Source organism: Caretta caretta, chromosome 4, assembly GCF_965140235.1.
Source record: "Caretta caretta isolate rCarCar2 chromosome 4, rCarCar1.hap1, whole genome shotgun sequence".
NCBI classification, from domain to species: Eukaryota; Metazoa; Chordata; order Testudines; family Cheloniidae; genus Caretta; species Caretta caretta.
The window spans coordinates 33,776,941-33,799,677 of record NC_134209.1 but is presented as its reverse complement, the minus strand read 5'-3'; the positions used below and the strand labels follow the sequence as shown (position 1 = coordinate 33,799,677).

General features: G+C 40.5%; 1 protein-coding gene across 4 annotated transcripts in view; it reads right to left on the bottom strand.

Moving 5' to 3' along the window:
* The window catches only part of GRID2 (glutamate ionotropic receptor delta type subunit 2), a 1,039,989-nt gene that overhangs the window by 420,703 nt on the left and 596,549 nt on the right, over positions 1-22,737 (bottom strand). For all 4 annotated transcript variants that reach the window (XM_048847025.2, XM_048847024.2, XM_075127526.1 and 1 more), the window contains one exon: positions 9,711-9,916. In XM_048847025.2, the coding sequence (XP_048702982.1) occupies positions 9,711-9,916 (206 nt within the window). The remainder of the gene's footprint in view (positions 1-9,710; positions 9,917-22,737) is intronic.

The window sequence follows — 22,737 nt, the reverse complement described above, 5'->3', positions numbered from 1 at the left end:
AGCCATGCTGGAAGAAATACCGGTGAGAAAAACTTATTTGCACAGAGGACTCTAAGTTTAAGTTAGATTCAAGTCTCAGAAGCGTATTCTTACTTTTGATTGCCTGTAACCATTTCTATCTTTATTTCTTATATTTGATATAACTTAAACCTATGTCCTTTTATTAATAAAACTTACTTTACTTCGACGGTAAACCAACTCAGTGCTTTGAAAGAGAGGGTTTGTTAACCCCCATTAAGGGAATAAGCTGCTGTGAACGGTTTCTTTCAAGGGGTAGCAAACTTGACAAGGTTTTGTGGGTGCTACAGGTAGAGGGGCTGAGCAATGCAGATAGACCTCTCTGTTATTTGCGAGGCAAGGTTAGGATTGGCACAGCCTTGGAGAGTTAGTTGGCAAGGTAGATCAGGAATCTGACACACAGCATAGCAGCAGCAAAGCTCTCACTTGCTGAGGCTGAGAGGGGTAACACAGTGGCTCACAGTTCTGGGAAACCCAGCAGTCTGTCGCCGCACTTTTCATGACCCCTCCAGTGCATTACTGCTTCTAAATCAATTGACTAGCAGAAATTGTTCTACTAGTAGAGAGGTCTCGCAGTCTTCACCAACATTTAATCCAAGTGACACAAGGAGGTGCACACATATCCCCTTGGCATAGAATAATATTACTGTTTACCCAGTACATTTCATCTGCAGATATCAAAGCACTTCACAAAAGGCGAAAGGTGAGCAAGCAGTGTTACACTCTTTTACAAATGGGAAGAACAACAATACAGAGCAGTTAAGTAACTTGCTCAAAGTCACACAGCAGATTGTTGGCAGAGCTGGGAATAGAACCCAGGTTTCCCAAGTCAGTTTGGTGTCACGTTTAGTAGACCACGCTACTGACAAAATAGCTCAATACATACTGGTCCAGGTGGACTTTCCACCTCTAACTGCTCAGAACTTATTTAATATTGGAGTTCCGTTACATTCTAGACTGAATAAATCAATGGGCCCAATCCTTCTCCCACTGAAGCCAGCGGTGGTTTTGCCACTGGGACCAGGCCCATCATTTTCTGTCTGTATTAACCTCTTTTCAGTTAAATTCAGTTTTGCCTGTGTGTTTATTTTTGAATCAGTGCTGATGCCCAAAGATAACAGTTAGAAACAGAGAGGGGAAAGATATTTCCTTTACAGAATTACACATCCAAACATCACAATGATATCCCATGTGAAATGCAATACACACCGCACATAGAATCAAATGAAAGAAGGCTGAGCTTCTGTGAACTCTGAATCAGTAAAAGGATGGGTGAACCCGGTGTCGATAAAGTCAATCTGTCTCTGCTGTGACTTTGAAAATAGGCATTTTAAAGAAATAAACCTGCTTTTCGTGCAGATCTCTAGAGTAAATCCTTTTCTGTTCTTTCTACAGTTCACAACTAAATGAATTTAGGCTTACTGCATGGTCAGAGCTGAAGTTGAAACCTGTTACAAACATTTGGTCATATGACACTGCATGAAAAACAAGTTGCTTTGGTAATTATTCAAATGTTTGGTTAAACACACTCGCACTGTTGCCAAGAACAGAGGACCCCATTAAAAGCTGGACCCTCCCCACCTTCATTAGGGTAATTTAACAAAGGATATGAATATTTATTACCCTAATTATTTATAGGGAATATTGCAAAAAAACATGGTCAAGGTATGTGGCATGATGGCATAAACCATTCTTTAATTGTACCCACATTCATTTCTCATATAAACACATGGAATGCATAAGTTAGAGAGAATTATTAGCCTTCTCTCTATCTTTACTCCATTTCATCTGCATATTTTAAAAGTATATTATGAAGTTAATATTAAACAATTATTCATTTATGAAGGTTGCAGAATAGCTCATTTGACAACTTTCACCCAATGCTACCAGTTTCTCGGGATCAACGTGTATTGTCATGGGAAGGCAGAACTATAAGACATTTTAATTTGACAGGTTCAAGAGGTGAAATGTAAAAAGCAAAAATCATGCATAGTTGATACTAGAAATGCCTAACACAGTTATATATGATTTTCATTTCCCTGCCTTGATGGCCAACATGAACAAATAAAATGGCTTATACAGAGGTGAATACAATGGGAATTTACAGGCATTGCTCTTACAAGCAGAGCCAAGTCTGTTTTTTCACAGCAGCACTCACATTTGGTAACTGAAATCAGCAATTAGCTTTGCACAACATATGTTTTATATGTGTTCTAATGCATTACAAAATGACAGAACTTACAAATATATTGCTATTCACTGTGCTGAGCTTGGTGATTTGGGAAGTCAGAGTAGCAGCAGTAGTCTCAAGCACCAGCCACTTCAACCATAGATAGAGTCTCAGCTCTCAGAAGAGGGTGCTAGAAAAATGATCTGCAGTCCGAGAGTGCCTCTAAAGACTCCAGCCAGGGAGACTGGCTGTACTCCGCTCAGAATCAGCAGGATTAAAGCAGATTGGGGCCCACCTTACTCGGCACGAACACAATGATAAAATGGGATAAAATGCAACATGGGTTTACCAAAAGTATATCATGCCAGACTAACCTCATATCTTTCTTACATAAGATAACGGATTTCTTAGATAAGGGAATGCAGCAGATCTAACTTATCTGGACTGCAATAAAGTATTTGACACAGTGTGCTAATGAAATCTGCTGCTCATTCAAACTTGAGAGGCATTGACAATATAAAGGAAGATTACAATATTATATAGAAAGAATTGGCAGACCTATTGGATGGGACGAAATGTAATGCTACATATTGTAATGCTACATCTTAAGTTGTATCAGGAGAGATATTTACAGTACAGAAAGAGCAGTATTAATGCCATCCCACAAGGCATTGGCAATACTATTATACACCAAAATGCACAAAAGATGGATTCAAACCGGAACAGGTGCAGAGAAGAGGTACAACAATGATGAAGGGAATAGAGGGCCTATAATATGAAAGGAGACTTACAGAGTTTGGCTTGTTTAGCCAAGCAAAATAAAGGTTGAGAAGGGACACCTTAAATGACTGCTTCTTGGAGCAGCTAGTCCTGGAACCCACAAGAAGAGAAGCAATTCTTGATTTCGTCCTAAGTGAAAGGCAGGATCATATATGTGAATATAGCTGGACCGCTTGGTAATAGTGACCATAATATAATTAAATTTAACATCCCTGTGGCGGGGAAAACTCCACAATGGCCCAACACGGTATCATTTAATTTCAGAAAGGAGAACTACACAAAAATGAGGAGGTTAGTGAAACAGACATTAAAAGGTACAGTACTAAAAGTAAAATCCCTGCAAGCTGCATGGAAACTTTTTAAAGACACCATAACAGAGGCTCAACTTAACTGTATACCCCAATTTAAAAAACATAGGAAGAGAACCATCATGGTTAAACAACAAAGTAAAAGAATCAGTGAGAGGCAAAAAGGCATCCTTTAAAACGTGGAAGATAAATCCGAATGAGGAAAATAGAAAAGAGCATAAACTCTGGCAAATGAAGTGTAAAAATATAATTAGAAAGACCAAAAAAGAATTTGAAGAACAGTTAGCCAAACACTCCAAAAGTAATAGCAATTTTTTTTAAAATACATCAGAAGCAGAAAGCCTGCTAAACAACCAGTGGGGCCACTGACGATCGAGATGCTAGAGGAGCACTCAAAGACGAAAAGGCCATTGTGGAGAAACTAAATGAATTCTTTGCATTGGTCTTCATTGTTGAGGATGTGAGGGAGATTCCCAAACCTGAGCCATTCTTTTTGGGTGACAGATCTGAGGAACTGTCCCAAATTAATGAATCGTTAGAGGAGGTTTTGGAACAAATTGATAAACTAAACAGTAATACGTCTCCAGGACCTGATGGTATTTACCCAAGAGTTCTGAAGGAACTCAGATGTGAAATTGCAGGATTACTAACTGTCATCTGTAACCTATCATTTAAATCAGCTTCTGTACCAAATGACTGGAGGATAGCTAATGTGATGCCCATTTTTAAAAAGGGCTCCAGAGATGACCCTGGCAACTACAGACCAGTAAGCCTCACTTCAGTACTGGGCAAATTGGTTGAAACTATTGTAAAGAACAAAATTGTCAGACACATAGCTGAACATAATTTGTTGGGAAATAGTCAACATGTTTTTTATAAAGGGAAATCATGCCTCACCAATCTACTAGAATTCTTTGAGGGGGTCACCAAGCATGCGGACAAAGGAGATCCAGTGGATGAAGTGTATTTAGATTTTCAGAAAGCCTTTGACAAGGTCCCTCATCAAAGCAAAATAAGCAGTCATGGGATAAGAGGGAAGGTTCTCTCATGCATTGGTAACTAGTTAAAAGATAGGAAAAAAAAGGGTAGAAATAAATGGTCAGTTTTCAGAATGGAGAGAGGTAAATAGGGTGTTCCCCGGGGAGCTGTACTGGGCCCAGTCCTATTTAACATATTCATAAACAATCTGGAAAAAGAGGTAAACAGTGAGGTGGCAAAATTTGCAGATGATACAAAACAACTCAAGATAGTGAAGTCCCAGGCAGACTGCGAAGAGCTACAAAAGGTTCTCACAAAACTGGGTGACTGGGCAACAAATGGCAGATGAAATTTCATGTTGATAAATGCGAAGTAATGCACATTAGAAAACACAATCCTAACTATACATATACAATGATGGGGTCTAAATTAGCTGTTACCACTCAAGGAAGATCTTGGAGTCATTGTGGATAGTTCTCTGAAATCATCCACTCAAGGTGCAGCGGCAGTCAAAAAAGTGAACAGAATGTTGGGAATCATCAATAAAGGGATAGATAATAAGACAGAAAGTATCACATTGCCTCTATATAAATCTGTGGTACGCCCACACCTTGAATACTGCATGCAGATGTGGTCAACCTATCTCAAAAAAGATATATTGGAATTGTAAAAGGTTCAGAAAAGGGCAACAAAAATGATTAGGATTATAGAACGGCTTCCGTATGAGGAGAGATTAATAAGACTGGGACTTTTCAGCTTGGAAATGAGGTGACTAAGGGGTGATATGACAGAGGTCTATAAAATCATGAATGGTATAGAGAAAGTAAATAAGGAAGTGTTATTTACTCCTCCTCACAATACAAGAGCAAGGGGCCACCAAATGAAATTAATAGGTAGCATGTTTAAAACAAACACAAGAAAGTATTTTTTCACGAAATGGACTGTCAACCTCTGGAACTCCTTGCCAGAGTATGTTGTGAAGGCCAATACTATAACGGGGTTCAAAAGGGAGCTAGATAGATTCATGGAAGATAGGTCCATCAATGGCTATTAGCTAGGATGGTCAAGAATAGTGTCCCTAGCCTCTGTTTGCCAGAAGCTGGGATTGGATCACTTGATGATAACCTGTCTGTTCATTCCCTTTGGGGCACCTGACATTGGCCACTGTCAGAGGACAGGGTACTGGGCTTGATGGATGTTTGGTCTGACCTGGTATGGCCATTCTTATGTTCTTATGATATGATACCTCTCTATAAATACATTGGGGCGTAACACGCGGGAGTGCCATGCACTATTTAAGGTAAAGGGCAATGCTGGCAAAACAAATGGGTATAAATTGGCCACGAATAATTTTAGATTGGAAATTAGAAGAAAGTTTCTAACGACCAGAGCAGTAAAGTTCTGCAACACCCTTCCAATGGAGAATAGTGGGGGCACGTTCATGAATGTGACTATATGACGGGGTTGTGTGCAACAGCAGGGAACTGGACTAAATATTCCAGGAGGTCCCTTTCAGTTTTGTGTTCCTATGTTCTTCCTGTGTGCTTAAGAGCATGATAAGTTTCAGGCTAGAGATAGCTCTACCAGGGCTGCGCTTGAGAACCTGAGTAAAACAACTGTGCATGTTATGATTGAGGCCGCATTTCCTAGGACACAGTATCTGAGGGCTCAGTACCACAAGTTGCTGATCATTCTAGTCACCATCCTGCAAAGCACTTAAGCACATGTTTAACATTAAGCATTTGAGTAATTCCACTGAAGTCATGAGATTATTCATATGTTTACAGTTAAGCACCTGATTAAGTGCTCTGCATGATTGGGACCAGTAAACTCAGTTTATTGCAGAATCGAGCCCTAAATGAAAAACCTAATGCTTTAAATTAGTAGTTTACAACAAAATATGTAATTTTTTGGGGGTGCAGAGAAGGTAGAATCCAGTATATTATCTGGTGTAGAAACTGAAAAGACAGGAGTTTTCTCATGTTTTAGAGACAATGTGATATAGTGGACAGAGCATGTATCCAGAAACTATCAAGTTCTCATACTGGCTTTATTGCTGACACACATTTCTAAAGCCTGACCCCCACACCCTTCTCCTTTTCCCACTGCCAAAACCCTGGATCACACTGTTGTTCTTTCGTGCATGGTTTAATGGGTCCTTATCCTATCCAGCCTCCCTGACACCCCCTCTCCAATCTAACATTCACCAGTTAAAGTCACCTTCATCATCCACTCCTCTAACTGCACTACCCACCTCCCCTAGTCCCTCCATAGGCTCCTTATGTGCTCGCACAAATTCCTTATTCTACCTGAAAACCAGTGAGCAGTTTCACCAGCCAGGAAATGGAAATAAAATTCCAAGCCTCCATCTTTTTTAAGACCCCTTACCTCAGGGCTTGTTTATTATCTGCCAGTCACAAATACAAAATGCAATTCAGCTAGAAAACACCAGGCAATAACTCCCCAGAGGATTCCTCCCCCACCTTTTTAGACAATCAGGATACAAGTAGTCATTCCTTTCCCTCAGCTCCCTTTGACCCAATTTCCCCTTCCTTTACACTCTGCCCAGATCAGTCATGTAACCAGCAGGAACCTGTTAACGCTTTTAAGCTGCAGCACCTTTACCTGGTAACAAAAACTTTTTTAAAGCTTTGCCATGCTCTGCCCCTACATTCTCTTTCTCTCTCTGTCCAGTGATTCCTCATATGAAACTCTACATTCCATCCACTTCTCACCTCACTGTTCCCTTTGTTCCTTTTCCCGCACATTATTCCCAATCCCCAAAATGGGGTGACCAGATAGCAACAGTGAAAAATCAGGACCAAGGTGTGTGTGTTAAGGGTCCTATAGAGGACCAAGCCCCTAATGTTGGGACAGCCCCGATAAAATCAGGACATCTGGTCACCCTACCCCAAAAGGACATCAAGGATGCATGGGGCCCCTGGTTGTCACTTTGTCTTTCAAAATGGAAACAATGCTCCATTATCACTCTCTGAGAGGGTCGATGCGTGGATTAGCCAGCTGGTATCTGTACAACACTTCCAAGATATAAAGTTTGCTACCTAATTTTTAGGGATAATAAGCTATTTTCAAGATGGGAGAAAGGCATTTAGACCTCAAGCCCCCTCTTCTTTCTGAACATTCTCTAAGTAGTGACCTCATCATTGCAAACTCCATGGATACAAAAGCTAGACAGAAAGCACGGATCAGCAAAGACATAACTAAAAGCATTGCTGTTTTCAAGAAACAAAAATATCAAAAGGTTAAAGCAAAGAAACTCTACCTCAAGGAATCTCTAAATTGCAGACGGCCAATTTATACTATTGTGTGAGACTATTTATTCTGGAAAAGGTGGTATTTGCACTGCAATCAAAGTCATGCTTATTACAGTTGTGGCATGTCCTCAGCTGAACCATGAGAACATTAAATACTTTTGTTAAGTTAAGAAGCCCAGATGAACCAGCAGCTGCATGTCATGGGCAGGCAAGCCATAAAGGCTTAGGGCTGGTCTACACAGAGAGTTGTTCTTGATTAACTCCACATGTGGACAGTCTTAATAAGAGTGTTTTCTTCCTGTTTAGCTTAACCCAAGTGGTTAACCCAGGCTGAACAGGAACAAGGCATTCTTACTTTGGAATAAAAGTGGGTCTGTCTACAGGGGGACACTTAGGAAAATTAATCCAAATTAACTAAAGGTGCCAACAAACATTATTAGTTGAACTGCATTAAACCCTTGTGTAGAAACACCGATTCATAATTCAAGTGGCCTTAATTCAATTTATCTTAATGCACCTGGGACGTATTCAAGCATAAAGTTACTCATGAACAACTCTCTGTGTAGACAAGCCCTTAAGGCTCGACTACACTTAAAATACTACAGCATCACAACTACAACTGCACTGCTGTAGCACTTCATTGTAGACACTACGTATGCCAATGGGTGGAGTTCTCTCATTGACATAGGTAACCCCTTTCGCAGGAGGCGGTAGCCAGATCAACAGAAGAATTCTTCCATGTAGTGCTGTCTACATGGGGACTTAGGTCAGCTTAACTACGACTCTCAGGGGTGGGGTGGGTGTAGTTAAACCAAACTACTTGTCGAGCATAGACCAGGCCTTTTGCTGGAATAGCTTATTCCATTCCTTCCTGCTACTCTTTTCCCAACCCCCTGAGCAAACAATGCTGCCTACAAACAGATCCAGCATGAAAGATTATTGTTAAATGTAAGAAAATGGTATATTTTTGTGTGATGGACGAACAACATGTTTATTTTGAGCCACATGTTGATGGTGAAGGGAAGAATATATCTATGTCATGCACTTTTGGAGCATGGAGCTGTCCACTCATGCCATTAATAAAATAGGGTGGGATTTTCAAAAGTATAGGGATGACTTAGGAGCACAATTTCCATTGAAAGCTAATAGGACTTGTCCTCCTAAATCACTTTGACTCTTGAAAATCCCACCCATATTAATTGCCATTAAGAAGTCTCCAGTTTCGCAAAAGCCAACAATTGCAAAGTTGTGTAACACCAATAGTATGCCATACATTCTGAATGTCCAGAACTATTTCATGACAATTCTACCCTCTCTAACATATCCATAATTTGTTTTAAAAATTAAAAACAATTTTTCTCTTACTTTCCTGTGCCCCCTCCACAAAAACAACAACAAAAACCAAAACCCTATCTTATAAAGAAAAGGGAAGATCATTAAGAGACAAAACAAACCTGCTCCACCCCGAAACACAAAACACCTATCCCACCAATATGGCAGTCAGCTACTTCAAACACAAAACCCCTTTAATTAGTTAAATTTGATGCTGTAATCCAATTTTTGCTTAAATATACCAATACTACTGTATTTTAGCTCTTTAAATTCTTTATGGATATATTATCCTTTTTACTTAAACCTATGATCCCAATTTCCGATCTTATAACCTCTAATAGGTCATTATTAAACTTAATTTTATAAAAAACCCAGCAAGTTTCAGTGCATCAATCAGATAAACACACCCATATCCAAAATATATGTAATTAAATAAAAATATCACTACTTTCAGCAGTAAAGTGGATGCTAAGGAATAAATGAGATGAGCAGGGAATTAGCAGTACAACAGACATGAATGTTAATAGGCGTTCTAAAGATAGTTCTCTTGTATTTTTTGTAATATATTGCTCATAAGGGGCACAGGTACACTTTCCTTTGGATGCACTCATATGAACCATAAAACCATCATTAACAAGTGTTTTATGTTGTTGGTTCTTTCTGAGAGAGAGAATCAAGCATACGTATTAAAGTATTTATTTTTACAAGAAGTCACATAAAGTGCATCTATGTACTGTATTTTATAAGTTGTCAGGTAAAATTAATCATTTCACCAACATTTTAAAAATTTCAGTAAACAAAGTTGGGGGCATAGAGGGTCAGAGAAAATTAACACTGCTGATCACTTACCTCTGTAATGAAGGACTTGGCTGTCGATGCGTTCATTACAAGAATGGCCCGTCTCAGTGTGTCCCGGTAGCGGTTCAGTTCTTCTATTCGCATGGTGGCAAAGAGCCCTGTGATCATTTTATTGATGTTATTCTCTACCTTCTGCAGTGCTACATCCATTCCCTGCTGAGATACTTTGTCCAAAAATTCTTGTATTCCACGGATATCTAGGAACATCAAAAGCCCATCAAAATGCTAATTTGTATATAGAACAGAGACCAAAACACTGTTCTGCTTGTCTTGAAAAGGTATTCTACCCAGTGTTGGTTAGATCCCTGAAGGCCACCCTAACTTAATACTCATTTGAACTTGTCCTGAGCTATGCTCATGGTATGTCCTAAAGTGATAAAATGTGGGAAGAATTTTATGTATAGCTTAGTGTTCAAAATAATCACTTAAAAACTGTACTTAATTATGTTCAGTTGATTTCCTCACTCAATCACCATATTGTTTCCAATTCTAATTAACACTGTACATCTCCGAGAACAGTTCCATACTAAATGACACATGCAGAGAAGGGGAGGCTAAGTTATCAGACTGCAACATACAGTGCTTTTCTTTGTTTCTTTTCTTGGAGACTGGAAATAATGTTATCACCATAATACAACTGTCCTTGGAGAAGCACATACTCTGGATACCTAAACTTAGCTGCAGTAAGGCCTGCATTAGCTATTTACCAAAGAGCTGGAAGGATGGGTCCAAGTTGTACATAAATTGAGTTCCTTTATAAAAAAGAATCAAAACACAACCATAACACATTACTTGGTAGACACAATGGCCATTGACTGTGTTTAGTATTAAATAAAAATGAAAACAAAATGCAGGCATGATGTTTTTTTCATACACAAAGAGTTGTAATGGAGCCTGCTGGCTCATTCTGTGTACACCATTCCTAAGAACAAGTTGTTTATGTTTATGTTTATCTTTTGACGTAACTGCTTAAGTCATTGTGCCTACAGTATCTGCACCCTTTCCTTTTCCATAAATCCTACAAATAATCCTTTCATTTAGCTATGCGTCTGAGTGCTCACTGGAGACCCACCAGCTATTTGAGTTTATAGGGCCTTATGGTTAAACAGTCTTCAGCACCTGCTTTTGAGTTATGGTATACCTATCCAATATAAAAATGTTTTCGAGTGTCACAGTGCTAAACAAGCACCCTTCTGCAAAGGGCCAGTTGCAGAGTTAAAACTGATGCTTACAGTTCAAATAACTTATTTTCATTTGTAAACAAAAGAACAAAAAGGAATAAACATACAGTCCCCAGGAGAGAACACACTGCCTCTCTCTCTTGTGAGAGTCTATACTAATCTGAGAACAAAATGGCTGCCTGTCTTCAGAGACAGTAGAGTCCTTAGAGAGTTTAAAATGCAGTGTAATGTAACGCAGTGTAATGTAACAGTCACATATCTAAATAATCCACATAAGTTATTTAAAAAAGCCAGGCGTGGGAGCAAGCTTGTTTAAAACATTAATATTCCATGAGTTGAACCACTGGAAGTAAAATACAACAAACCAGGCGGCCATTTTAGGAATCCATGGCTGCAACCACACTATTTATATATAGATAAGTCAGTAATGTTTGAAGTATTACTAAATATCTGAAGAATGGTTTAACTCTGATAAAGTAAATGCACAGCCTAAAAATAAAGTTCCAAAAGATCGTCAGATGCTAATTACAGCTTCTATTTAATGTCTAAATTGGGAAAATTAAATTCAGTCTAATCAGGGATGTTGGGTTGTTTTGGGGTTTTTTTGGCACTTCAATGCCAATTTAAGAAGCAACAAGATTATATGAAGGGTTACAAACATGCCTAGTTTTATGCGAACAATAAACTAGCTGCTTCTGCTTTAAAGTTTTACATATTTACCATGTTTCTGGGTTACTTAACAGCCAGTTAGACAGGAACTTTTTGATAGAGATAAAGATTGGCCAGGAATGCACTAAATTATTTACACCTTCTCAGGTACCTATATATACCATGAGAATACCTGGGAAAAGGTGACCTAAATTAGGACAAGTTTTGTCAGATTTCAATTCCATACCAACGGCCAGGGGCTCCTCTCACCCACTCAAGAGAGAGAGAAATGAGTGGGAGAGAAAACAGGAGGAGAACTTCTGTTTTCCTAAAATATGTGTTCTAGTTTAACCAGAAGTTATGGGCTTGATGCTGTCATTACTGAATGAAATTCTCTGATCTGTATTATGCAGGTGGTCAGACTAGATGATCAAAGGACTCCCTTCTGGCCTTGAAAATCTATTAATCTAACAAAGCAATGCAATATGTTGAATATTAACAGACCCACTGGACATTAAGACTTGAAATGCTCTTTGTTGATAAGATTATTCTTCCCACTTATCTTTCAGTCTATGCATGGTGGCACCTTGATACATATCTAGGGAGAAAGTGTCATTTAATGGACAGGGCGCCAGACAGAGTAAGGAAATCTGTGTATTATTCCTAACCTTGCTACGGACATATTGCAACGCTGGGTAAATTCTTGATGTCTTTGTCCCTCAGTTGCCCTATTTGTAAAAGGAGGATGACAATAATGAAGCTTACCTATCTTAATGAAACACTTTGAGATCACCAGATGAAAACTGCTGCTTAAGTTATGCTGGTTGTTAATTCCAGTGTTTTAGCTCTGTCGTCGCTAGAGATGATCTTCCTTGAAAAGTATGCCAAAGAATAGGTTCTACCATTGAAAGGGTAGCATCAGATCACTTTTCCTGCATAGACTAACTGATAGCAGGATATTTCTACATTGTACCATGGAACCCTCTTTCTCATGGGTAAATTCATTCTGCACAAAAATCTGGTAAGTGGCTGGTGCTGCAGATGTTTCAGCAGAGGCACACAAAGAGCTCTTAATTTTTGTTGCACAGGTGATTCTCATCCCGCATTTGCTAGCCAGGTGACTAGAAATGACATTTTTATTTTTAAATCAGATCTACAATCATTTCAAAGAATGTAGGAGAGCTAGCTATTGTCACCAATGTAAAGAATCCTCATTACAGTCTTCGTACTAGAGCCAGTGTTACTGCCTTATCTCTAACCCTGGGTCACTAATATTTAGTATTTGATTTTTAGAAATACAACCATCACATTTGACTCGAGGTTACATGATCTAGAATCAGCTTTTCAATGTCAATGATAAGTCAGGTTTCAGAGGAACAGCCGTGTTAGTCTGTATTCGCAAAAAGAAAAGGAGTACTTGTGGCACCTTAGAGACTAACCAATTTATTTGAGCATGAGCTTTCGTGAGCTACAGCTCACTTCATCAGATGTATACCGTGGAAACTGCAGCAGATTTTATATACACACAGAGAATATGAAACAATACCTCCTCCCACCCCACTGTCCTGCTGGTAATAGCTTATCTAAAGTGATCAACAGATGGGCCATTTCCAGCACAAATCCAGGTTTTCTCACCCTCCACCCCCCCACACAAATTCACTCTCCTGCTGGTGCTAGCCCATCCAAAGTGACAACTCTTTACATAATCAAGTCGGGCTATTTCCTGCATAGATCCAGGTTTTCTCACATCCCCTTCACCCCCATACACACACAAACTCACTCTCCTGCTGGTAATAGCTCATCTAAACTGACCACTCTCCAAGTTTAAATCCAAGTTAAACCAGAACATCTGGGGGGGGGGGTAGGAAAAAACAAGAGGAAACAGGCTACCTTGCATAATGACTTAGCCACTCCCAGTCTCTATTTAAGCCTAAATTAATAGTATCCAATTTGCAAATGAATTCCAATTCAGCAGTTTCTCGCTGGAGTCTGGATTTGAAGTTTTTTTGTTTTAAGATAGCGACCTTCATGTCTGTGATTGCGTGACCAGAGAGATTGAAGTGTTCTCCGACTGGTTTATGAATGTTATAATTCTTGACATCTGATTTGTGTCCATTTATTCTTTTACGTAGAGACTGTCCAGTTTGACCAATGTACATGGCAGAGGGGCATTGCTGGCACATGATGGCATATATCACATTGGTGGATGTGCAGGTGAACGAGCCTCTGATAGTGTGGCTGATGTTATTAGGCCCTGTGATGGTGTCCCCTGAATAGATATGTGGGCACAATTGGCAACGGGCTTTGTTGCAAGGATAAGTTCCTGGGTCAGTGGTTCTGTTGTGTGGTATGTGGTTGTTGGTGAGTATTTGCTTCAGGTTGCGGGGCTGTCTGTAGGCAAGGACTGGCCTGTCTCCCAAGACTTGTGAGAGTGTTGGGTCATCCTTTAGGATAGGTTGTAGATCCTTAATAATGCGTTGGAGGGGTTTTAGTTGGGGGCTGAAGGTGACGGCTAGTGGCGTTCTGTTATTTTCTTTGTTAGGCCTGTCCTGTAGCAGGTGACTTCTGGGAACTCTTCTGGCTCTATCAATCTGTTTCTTCACTTCCGCAGGTGGGTATTGTAGTTGTAAGAAAGCTTGACAGAGATCTTGTAGGTGTTTGTCTCTGTCTGAGGGGTTGGAGCAAATGCGGTTGTATCGCAGAGCTTGGCTGTAGACGATGGATCGTGTGGTATGGTCAGGGTGAAAGCTGGAGGCATGCAGGTAGGAATAGCGGTCAGTAGGTTTCCGGTATAGGGTGGTGTTTATGTGGCCATTGTTTATTAGCACTGTAGTGTCCAGGAAGTGGATCTCTTGTGTGGACTGGACCAGGCTGAGGTTGGTGGTGGGATGGAAATTGTTGAAATCATGGTGGAATTCCTCAAGGGCTTCTTTTCCATGGGTCCAGATGATGAAGATGTCATCAATATAGCGCAAGTAGAGTAGGGGCTTTAGGGGACGAGAGCTGAGGAAGCGTTGTTCTAAATCAGCCATAAAAATGTTGGCATACTGTGGGGCCATGCGGGTACCCATAGCAGTGCCGCTGATCTGAAGGTATACATTGTCCCCAAATGTGAAATAGTTATGGGTAAGGACAAAGTCACAAAGTTCAGCCACCAGGTTAGCCGTGACATTATCGGGGATAGTGTTCTTGACGGCTTGTAGTCCATCTTTGTGTGGAATGTTGGTGTAGAGGGCTTCTACATCCATAGTAGCCAGGATGGTGTTATCAGGAAGATCACCGATGGATTGAAGTTTCCTCAGGAAGTCAGTGGTGTCTCGAAGGTAGCTGGGAGTGCTGGTAGCGTAGGGCCTGAGGAGGGAGTCTACATAGCCAGACAATCCTGCTGTCAGGGTGCCAATGCCTGAGATGATGGGGCACCCAGGATTTCCAGGTTTATGGATCTTGGGTAGTAGATAGAATATCCCAGGTCGGGGTTCCAGGGGTGTGTCTGTGCGGATTTGATCTTGTGCTTTTTCAGGAAGTTTCTTGAGCAAATGCTGTAGTTGCTTTTGGTAACTCTCAGTGGGATCATAGGGTAATGGCTTGTAGAAACTCGTGTTGGAGAGCTGCCGAGCAGCCTCTTGTTCATATTCCGACCTATTCATGATGACAACAGCACCTCCTTTGTCAGCCTTTTTGATTATGATGTCAGAGTTGTTTCTGAGGCTGTGGATGGCATTGCGTTCCGCATGGCTGAGGTTATGGGGCAAGTGATGCTGCTTTTCCACAATTTCAGCCCGTGCATGTCGGCGGAAGCACTCTATGTAGAAGTCCAGTCTGCTGTTTCGACCTTCAGGAGGAGTCCATCTAGAATCCCTCTTTCTGTAGTGTTGGCAGGGAGACCTCTGTGGATTAGTATGTTGTTCAGAGGTATTTTGGAAATATTCCTTGAGACGGAGACGTCGAAAATAGGATTCTAGGTCACCACAGAACTGTATCATGTTCGTGGGGGTGGAGGGGCAGAAGGAGAGGCCCCGAGATAGAACAGCTGCTTCTGCTGGGCTGAGAGTATAGTTGGATAGTCAGAAAGTCAAACCCTACCTGTAAAGAAACAGATATGCTACTCACCATGACATCTCTTCCCAGGCAAAAAATGTGGCATACCAGGTGGCATACCATGTGCCAAAAATGAAGCAGCTTGGGATCTTTTGAAAGAATCTGAGAAATGAGTCCCTGTATCAGGGATTCTCCTTTTGGAAATACTCTTCCCAGTCACCCAGACATTAAAATCTAGGTACCGTTAGTAAGCGCGCAGACACGATTATCTAATCTCAACTACTGAGTTAGGAGAGATGACTTTGTGCTTTAAGTGTTAGGCCTGGACTCAATCAGAGTTTAGTTCCCAGCTTTGCCATAGATTTCCTATATGACTTTGGGCAAATCACTTCAGGTTCATCTACATTGCAACAAACCCCCTCCCCCTACAACAAGTCTCAGAATCCAGGCCTACTGACCAGGGTTCTGGAGCTTGCACTATGGGGCTAGAAATAGAAGTGTAGACATTCCTGTTTGGGCTGCAGTATGGGCTCTGAGACCCACCCACTTGCTGCTATATTTAGCTCCATAGTGCAAGCCCAAGTCAGTAATTAATTGGTGGTGAATTACAGGTCTTAATTTTGGTAATGTAGACCCACCTCTTGATTCTCTCTCTAATGCATTTTAGCGTGCAATTGCTTTGTTCATGAGACCATGTTTGTGGAACTGTGTGCTTGAAATTAGTCCCATTGACCGGACTGCTAGCTATTTTAAAAACCTCGAGTGCTGATGTAGGCAGGATGAGAAAACCAACTCATCCGCATCCCAATCAGATGATAATGGCTACCAGCAGTACATTAAGAAATCAGTGAGATTATCATTATGAAAAAAGTTATTTTAAAGGACAAGGAAAACTTTACTTAGGTCAAACTCTTAATGATATTGTTTGAATGAGCAGTACAAATTTTATACAATTTGGAGGGCATTCTGTTATTTGGTGGCATCCAGGGGTTTTTTTAAGTTGGTTCAGCCTACCCGCTGCCCAACCTTACTTTTCAAAACACAACCGTTTTGCAAGAATGCAAATGAAAAGGAGGTATATCAGTGACAAAGACATTATTAAATAATAAAATAAAGTACAAAGGGCCAGATTCTCAGCGAGTGTTAATCAGCATAGCTTCAAGGGCGTTAGACTGATTTATACCAGCTGAAAGCATGGGCCAGGTTTGTTAATATATTTGTGAACAAATAGGCTGGAGGTGCTCCAATGCATAGCATGGATTGATTCATTAGTACTAAGTCAACCAGCAGGTTGCAGATAAAATCACATATCCCAGAAGTTTAATAAACTTTACCACAAACAACTATTTTTCTGAAATTTCACCCCAATAAAGTATCAGGTATTTGTTATTCACTGTTTACTATTAATCATTTGTCAATCACCGGTTTAAAAGGTTGCATTCATCCTATCAGACAGCAGAACCAATATGATATAACTTAGTTGATCAATTACACCATGAAAAATAAATAGCAAACATCAACTATCTAGAGAATGAAAACTGTTCATCTGCACTTTTGAAAAACAAATACATTCAGAAATGGATACGAAGTTTACATTCACAATGAATAATCAGACCAGCTCTGGATGATAGAAAGTTTATACTACCTGATAATGATGATAAACTAAATCCTGCTTGCTTCTGGCATTTTACTAGAGATAAAAGAGAATTATAAGGTAATCACTGCTCCTAATTGAGCATTTAGTTTTCCCAGGGTGGTATACAGTCATTAACCCATCCTTCTGTAATATAATTTTAGACCTCAAAACCACCTCACACTCTGCCCAGATGAAAAATATCACCTGATTCAGCTGCTGCAGAAAAGGTGAATGCACTTGTCATAAATATTCACTGGCTGATTACTCAAAAGACTATTTTGTTTGTACTGTTGATGAGGAAAGCAGTTGTATAACATATGATGCTGTTCAAATTCTTATCAAGAAAGCTTCGTATATCTACTGCAGTAATCCTTTCTTACACAGTGATGACTGCAATGACGGAGCCTATTAATGATGGATATGTACTGTACACCACAGAGGCATAGCTCAGGCTGGAATCTGAAAAAGTCTCAGTTCTACTTCAAGTGTTGAGCTAAATATCCATATTTCTACAAGATGGTTGATATTTATTAACTTAGTTGGGATTTAAAATGAAGTGAGCAATGATGTTTAGTATGATGATTCCATAACACAATCTCTCTCTTCTTTCACCCTACTCTCAGATCAGTGCAGTTCCCTCCCATTAGTTATCTGTAATACAAAGAACCATCAGACCAAACTACCAGAATACCCTCTTCTGAAGTTTTCAGTGGTGTTAGGGAGTTGAATGAGAGCATTAATTGAAATATATTTTGGTTAATGATGAGCTAACCTCATTCAGGCTCACTGTTGATAAGCTTACTTCCAGGAGCTTATATATTTGATTGTACCATCCAAATTTCTGTGGTCTACAAAATAGGACTGGAAATGTATTTGAAGAAGTTTTGAAAAGTCACAGAGCAGAAGAAGGGGAAAAAAGAAACAAGGATAAGTGACACTGCTGCCAAACAACAACAAATAAAAATCAAAACCAAAACCACCCCTACACCACACCTTGCACATTACTATAAGAAGGAGAAAAGGAAGGGGATTAAAATTTTCAAATTCTAAAGTTTGAAAACTAATTTTTTAAATAATATAAAATGTTCCATTTTGAACCTGTGAAATGAAAACAACTTCAACATTTTTTGCAAATATTTTTGTTGTTTTGTCTAAACATTTTTCTTCCAGCTCACCTCAACAATAAGAGAATTCCCTAAATTAAAGTTTCTGCTGCCACAGTTCTTCAGCCTCAGTGCATATACTATACGTTTCATAGAATATATCTCTAATAAACTTTAATCCACTACAGTTCATATTTAACAAGAAAAACAGGAATAGTTAATACTACATATGTGGCTGAATCAGTGTTGCAATAGGGACTTTAACCTTTGGAATTTCCAGACACTTGAGTACTTGGTTTTCATCCAGGTTGTTGATTGATACTAGATTTTCCTAAGTTTCTCTGCCTTTTAACAGGGAGGGAGGAGGGACAGACAGACAGACAAGATAAAAGTGGAAAAGGGGGCAAGGGAAAGAAGAAGAAGAAAATTGAATGGGAGCTGGTATTAATCCCAAAGTGCAGCATTTTCTACCTGAACTTCTAAAAAGCAGAGAGAAAAAAAACAACCCAGTCAGATACCATGCTTGCATTGATGTGATAAATGGCATTTACCATGTACCCTTGACTGCCTGACTGTTTTTCTACCATTAATTCATCTTCCTTTTGACTAAATCTTATGTTCCAGACATCTGAGAAGCTTTGAAAATTTGCTGTTAACTGGGGGAGAGTGCTTCTTTCCTCCAAAGCATACAATATTTCTCCCAAAACTACCTGGCACACGGCCCAGGAATGGCACTATTTAGTCCTGGATGAGTGACTAGTTTAAGGTCTGATATTTCACAGTCCTGCAGGACTAGAAATAGCAGCCAGTTTTAAAAATAGATGCTTTCAAATTCAGCTCCTATATTTATTGGCAACTCAATAAGTGCCCTGATTATAGGAGGTGTTGAGCACCCAGCAGCTCCTATTTGATTAATTTAATGTACTCATATTTTGAAATCTTGGCCAGGAGCTTTATACCTTTGCAAGTGCGGGAATCTTTCCGACATCCAAAAATGATGTCCACTCTACTCCAGTAGGTTATAAGATATGGGATCTTAACAGCATCACATTATTATACACAGAATTTGCTCTACCTTGTCCTGTCCTTGTTCCTTGCTTTTAAGAGTGGGCAAGGGTTAATATTGCTAAGGCTACCTATGGAGGACTATAGGCCCATCCCACCAACCAGACATGTCTAAGAAGGTCCCTGAACTGCTGGCAGTGGTGGTTTCGGAGCAGCCACTGATCCTTCCCCTGCTCCAGGTAAGAAGCAGTATGCCAGCCAAGCAGTCATTAGTGGCAAGATAGTTCTTGCAAGGGAAATCTGTTCTGAAGAAACCCAAAATCTCCTGTGGAAAAGCAAGAGGCTTTGTACCACGTAAACCTACTTAATGACATGGAAAAGTTTCTCCATCTCGGAAGGTCAGAGGAAGTAGGCCTTTCATTTGGGATTATTTACTGTACCTAACATGGTCAAAACTATCTTTGAGCTTGATCAGAGTACATTTGGCTGCCATTTTACCTTTCTACCTTCTGATGCAAGGACTGACAACTTTTGCTTTTACTCTGCCTACCCAAATTCAACTGATCCATATAGTCCTTTCAGCGTACAAACTACCTCTCTAGTGGGATCTGACCTTTTTGTTTCAAAGCTAACTAACCTATGTCAGACAGGTTGCAGTCTATACCTTCTTACTGTGAAGACCACATCTTAAAAAAAATTAGTGAGAGCAAAGTCATGATGGTCGTTGTCACCTACATTGTTCCTCCCAGGGGTAACGTGGTCCTTTGTCCTCACCTGTGATTCCTGATTAAAGTAATCTCCAATCTCCTGGCCTTTAGTTTCTCTGCATTGTTTTTCAAACACCATTCAAAACCAGGAGAAGTTAGGCTTTGTACTTCAGACACCTTTTGTTTACATACTACCAAAACAATCCCAGACCTTTTGCAGCATATAGGCATAAGACTAGGAGTCAATCTATTTCAGCTCAAGGCTGCTCAAATGGATAAGACTCTGCATCTTTGCCAGCTACACTTGCAAACCTGCAGTTATCTCTAGGTACTGGGGCACATTCAATTGGACCTACAGCAGCTTCCATACCATGCCTTTACTATGTTATCTTAACTGAAATGTGGAAACATGGAGTTCTACACACCTTTACTCAGAATTAACCCCTCAGACCAATCTCCTCTGAGCTCATTGATGCTTGTTAATAATCATAAGAGTGGGGATCCATGTGCCATTTCTAGAAGAAAAAAACTAATTAGTGTGACACCCTGGCACCCCCATATTCACCACTGTCATATAATTATGATATGTTGTGTCCAAAGTGTGACTTGTGATGTATCATTCTAAAAGTCTTCATCTGCTAAACATTAAAATATCATTGGATTGTATGTGTTATCATTGTATATGAAGTAATGAAATCTTGCTATGTATAATTACAGAAGTCTGATGTGAGGCAGGAAATACCCAAAACCAGCCTTTCAGCTACAACAAACGGAGTAGTCAGACAGTGTTAATTGCTGTCTTCAACATCCATCCAGGGAAGAATCCACTAGCACAGGAACTCTGTGTAAAGAAGTTTCTTCAGAGGGAGTGAAGAATGTTTAGCCAATTGGGGCGGATTCCCCATGCCCTAGAATCATAGAATATCAGGGTTGGAAGGGACCTCAGGAGGTCATCTAGTCCAACCCCCTGCTCAAAGCAGGACCAACACCAACTAAAATCATCCCAGCCAGGGCTTTGTCAAGCCGGGACTTAAAAACCTCTAAGGATGGAGATTCCACCACCTCCCGAGGTAACCCATTCCACTGCTTCACCACCGTCCTAGTGAAATAGTGTTTGCTAATATCCAACCTAGACTTCCCCAACTGCAACTTAAGACCACTGTGTCTTGTTCTGTCATCTGCCACCACCGAGAACAGCCGAGCTCCAACCTCTTTGGAACCCTCCTTCAGGTAGTTGAAGGTTGCTATCAAATCCCCCCTCACTCTTCTCTTCTGCAGACTAAATAAGCCCAGTTCCCTCAGCCTCTCCTCATAAGTCATGTGCCCCAGCCCCCCAATCATTTTCGTTGTCCTCCGCTGGACTCTCTCCAATTTGTCCACATCCCATTTGTAGTGGGGGGACCAAAACTGGACGCAATACACCAGATGTGGCCTCACCCGTGCCAAATAGAGGGGAATAATCACTTCCCTCGATCTGCTGGCAATGCTCCTACTAATACAGCCTAATATGCCATTGGCCTTCTTGGCAACAAGGGCACACTGCTGACTCATATCCAGCTTCTCATCTACTGTAATCCCCAGGTACTTTTCTGCAAAACTGCTCCTTAGCCAGTTGGTCCCCAGCCTGTAGAGGTGCATGAGATTCTTCCTTCCTAAGTGCAGGACCCTGCATTTGTCTTTGTTGAACCTCATCAGATTTCTTTTGACCCAATCCTCCAATTTGTCTAGGTCACTCTGGACCCTATCAGTACACTCCAGCATATCTACCTCTTCCCCTAGCTTAGTGTCATCTGTGAATTTGCTGAGAGTGCAATTAATTCCATCATCCAGATCATTAATAAAGATGTTGAACAAAACCAGCCACAGGACCGACCCCTGGCAGCTTTATACCAGCTGCCAACTAGACATCGAGCCATCGATCACTACCCGTTGAGCCCGATAACCTTGCCAAATTTCTATCCACCTTAGAGTCCATTCATCCAATCCATACTACTTTAACTTGCTGGCAAGAATACTGTGGGAGACCGTATCAAAAGCTTTGCTAAAGTCAAGATATATCACATTCACCGCTTTCCCCATACCCACAGAGCCAGTTATCTCATCATAGAAGGCAATCAGGTTGGTCTGGCATGACTTGTCCTTGGTGAATCCATATTGACTATTCCTGATCACCTTCCTCTCCTCCAAGTGCTTCAAAATGGATTCCCTGAGGACCTGCTCCATGATTTTGCCGGGGACTGAAGTGAGGCTGACCAGTTTGTAGTTCCCCAGGTTCTTTTTCTTCCCTTTATAAAATATGGGCACTATAATTTGCCTTTTTCTAATCGTCCAAGACCTCCCTCGATCGCCACGAATTTTCAAAGATAATGGTCAATGGCTCTGCAATCACATTAGACAACTCCCTCAGCACCCTTGGATGCATTCGATCTGGACCCATGGACTTGTGCATGTCCAGCTTTTCTAAATAGTCCTTAATCTGTTCTTTCACCAATGAGGGCTGCTTACCTCCTCCCCATACTGTGTTGCCCAGTGCAGCAGTCTGGGAGCAGACCTTGTCTGTGAAGCAAAAAAAAGCATTGAGTACTTCAGCTTTTTCCATATCATCTGTCACTATGTTGCCTCTTCCATTCAGTAAGGGTCCCACGCTTTCCCTGAACTTTTTCTTGTTGCTAACATACCTGTAGAAACCCTTCTTGTTAC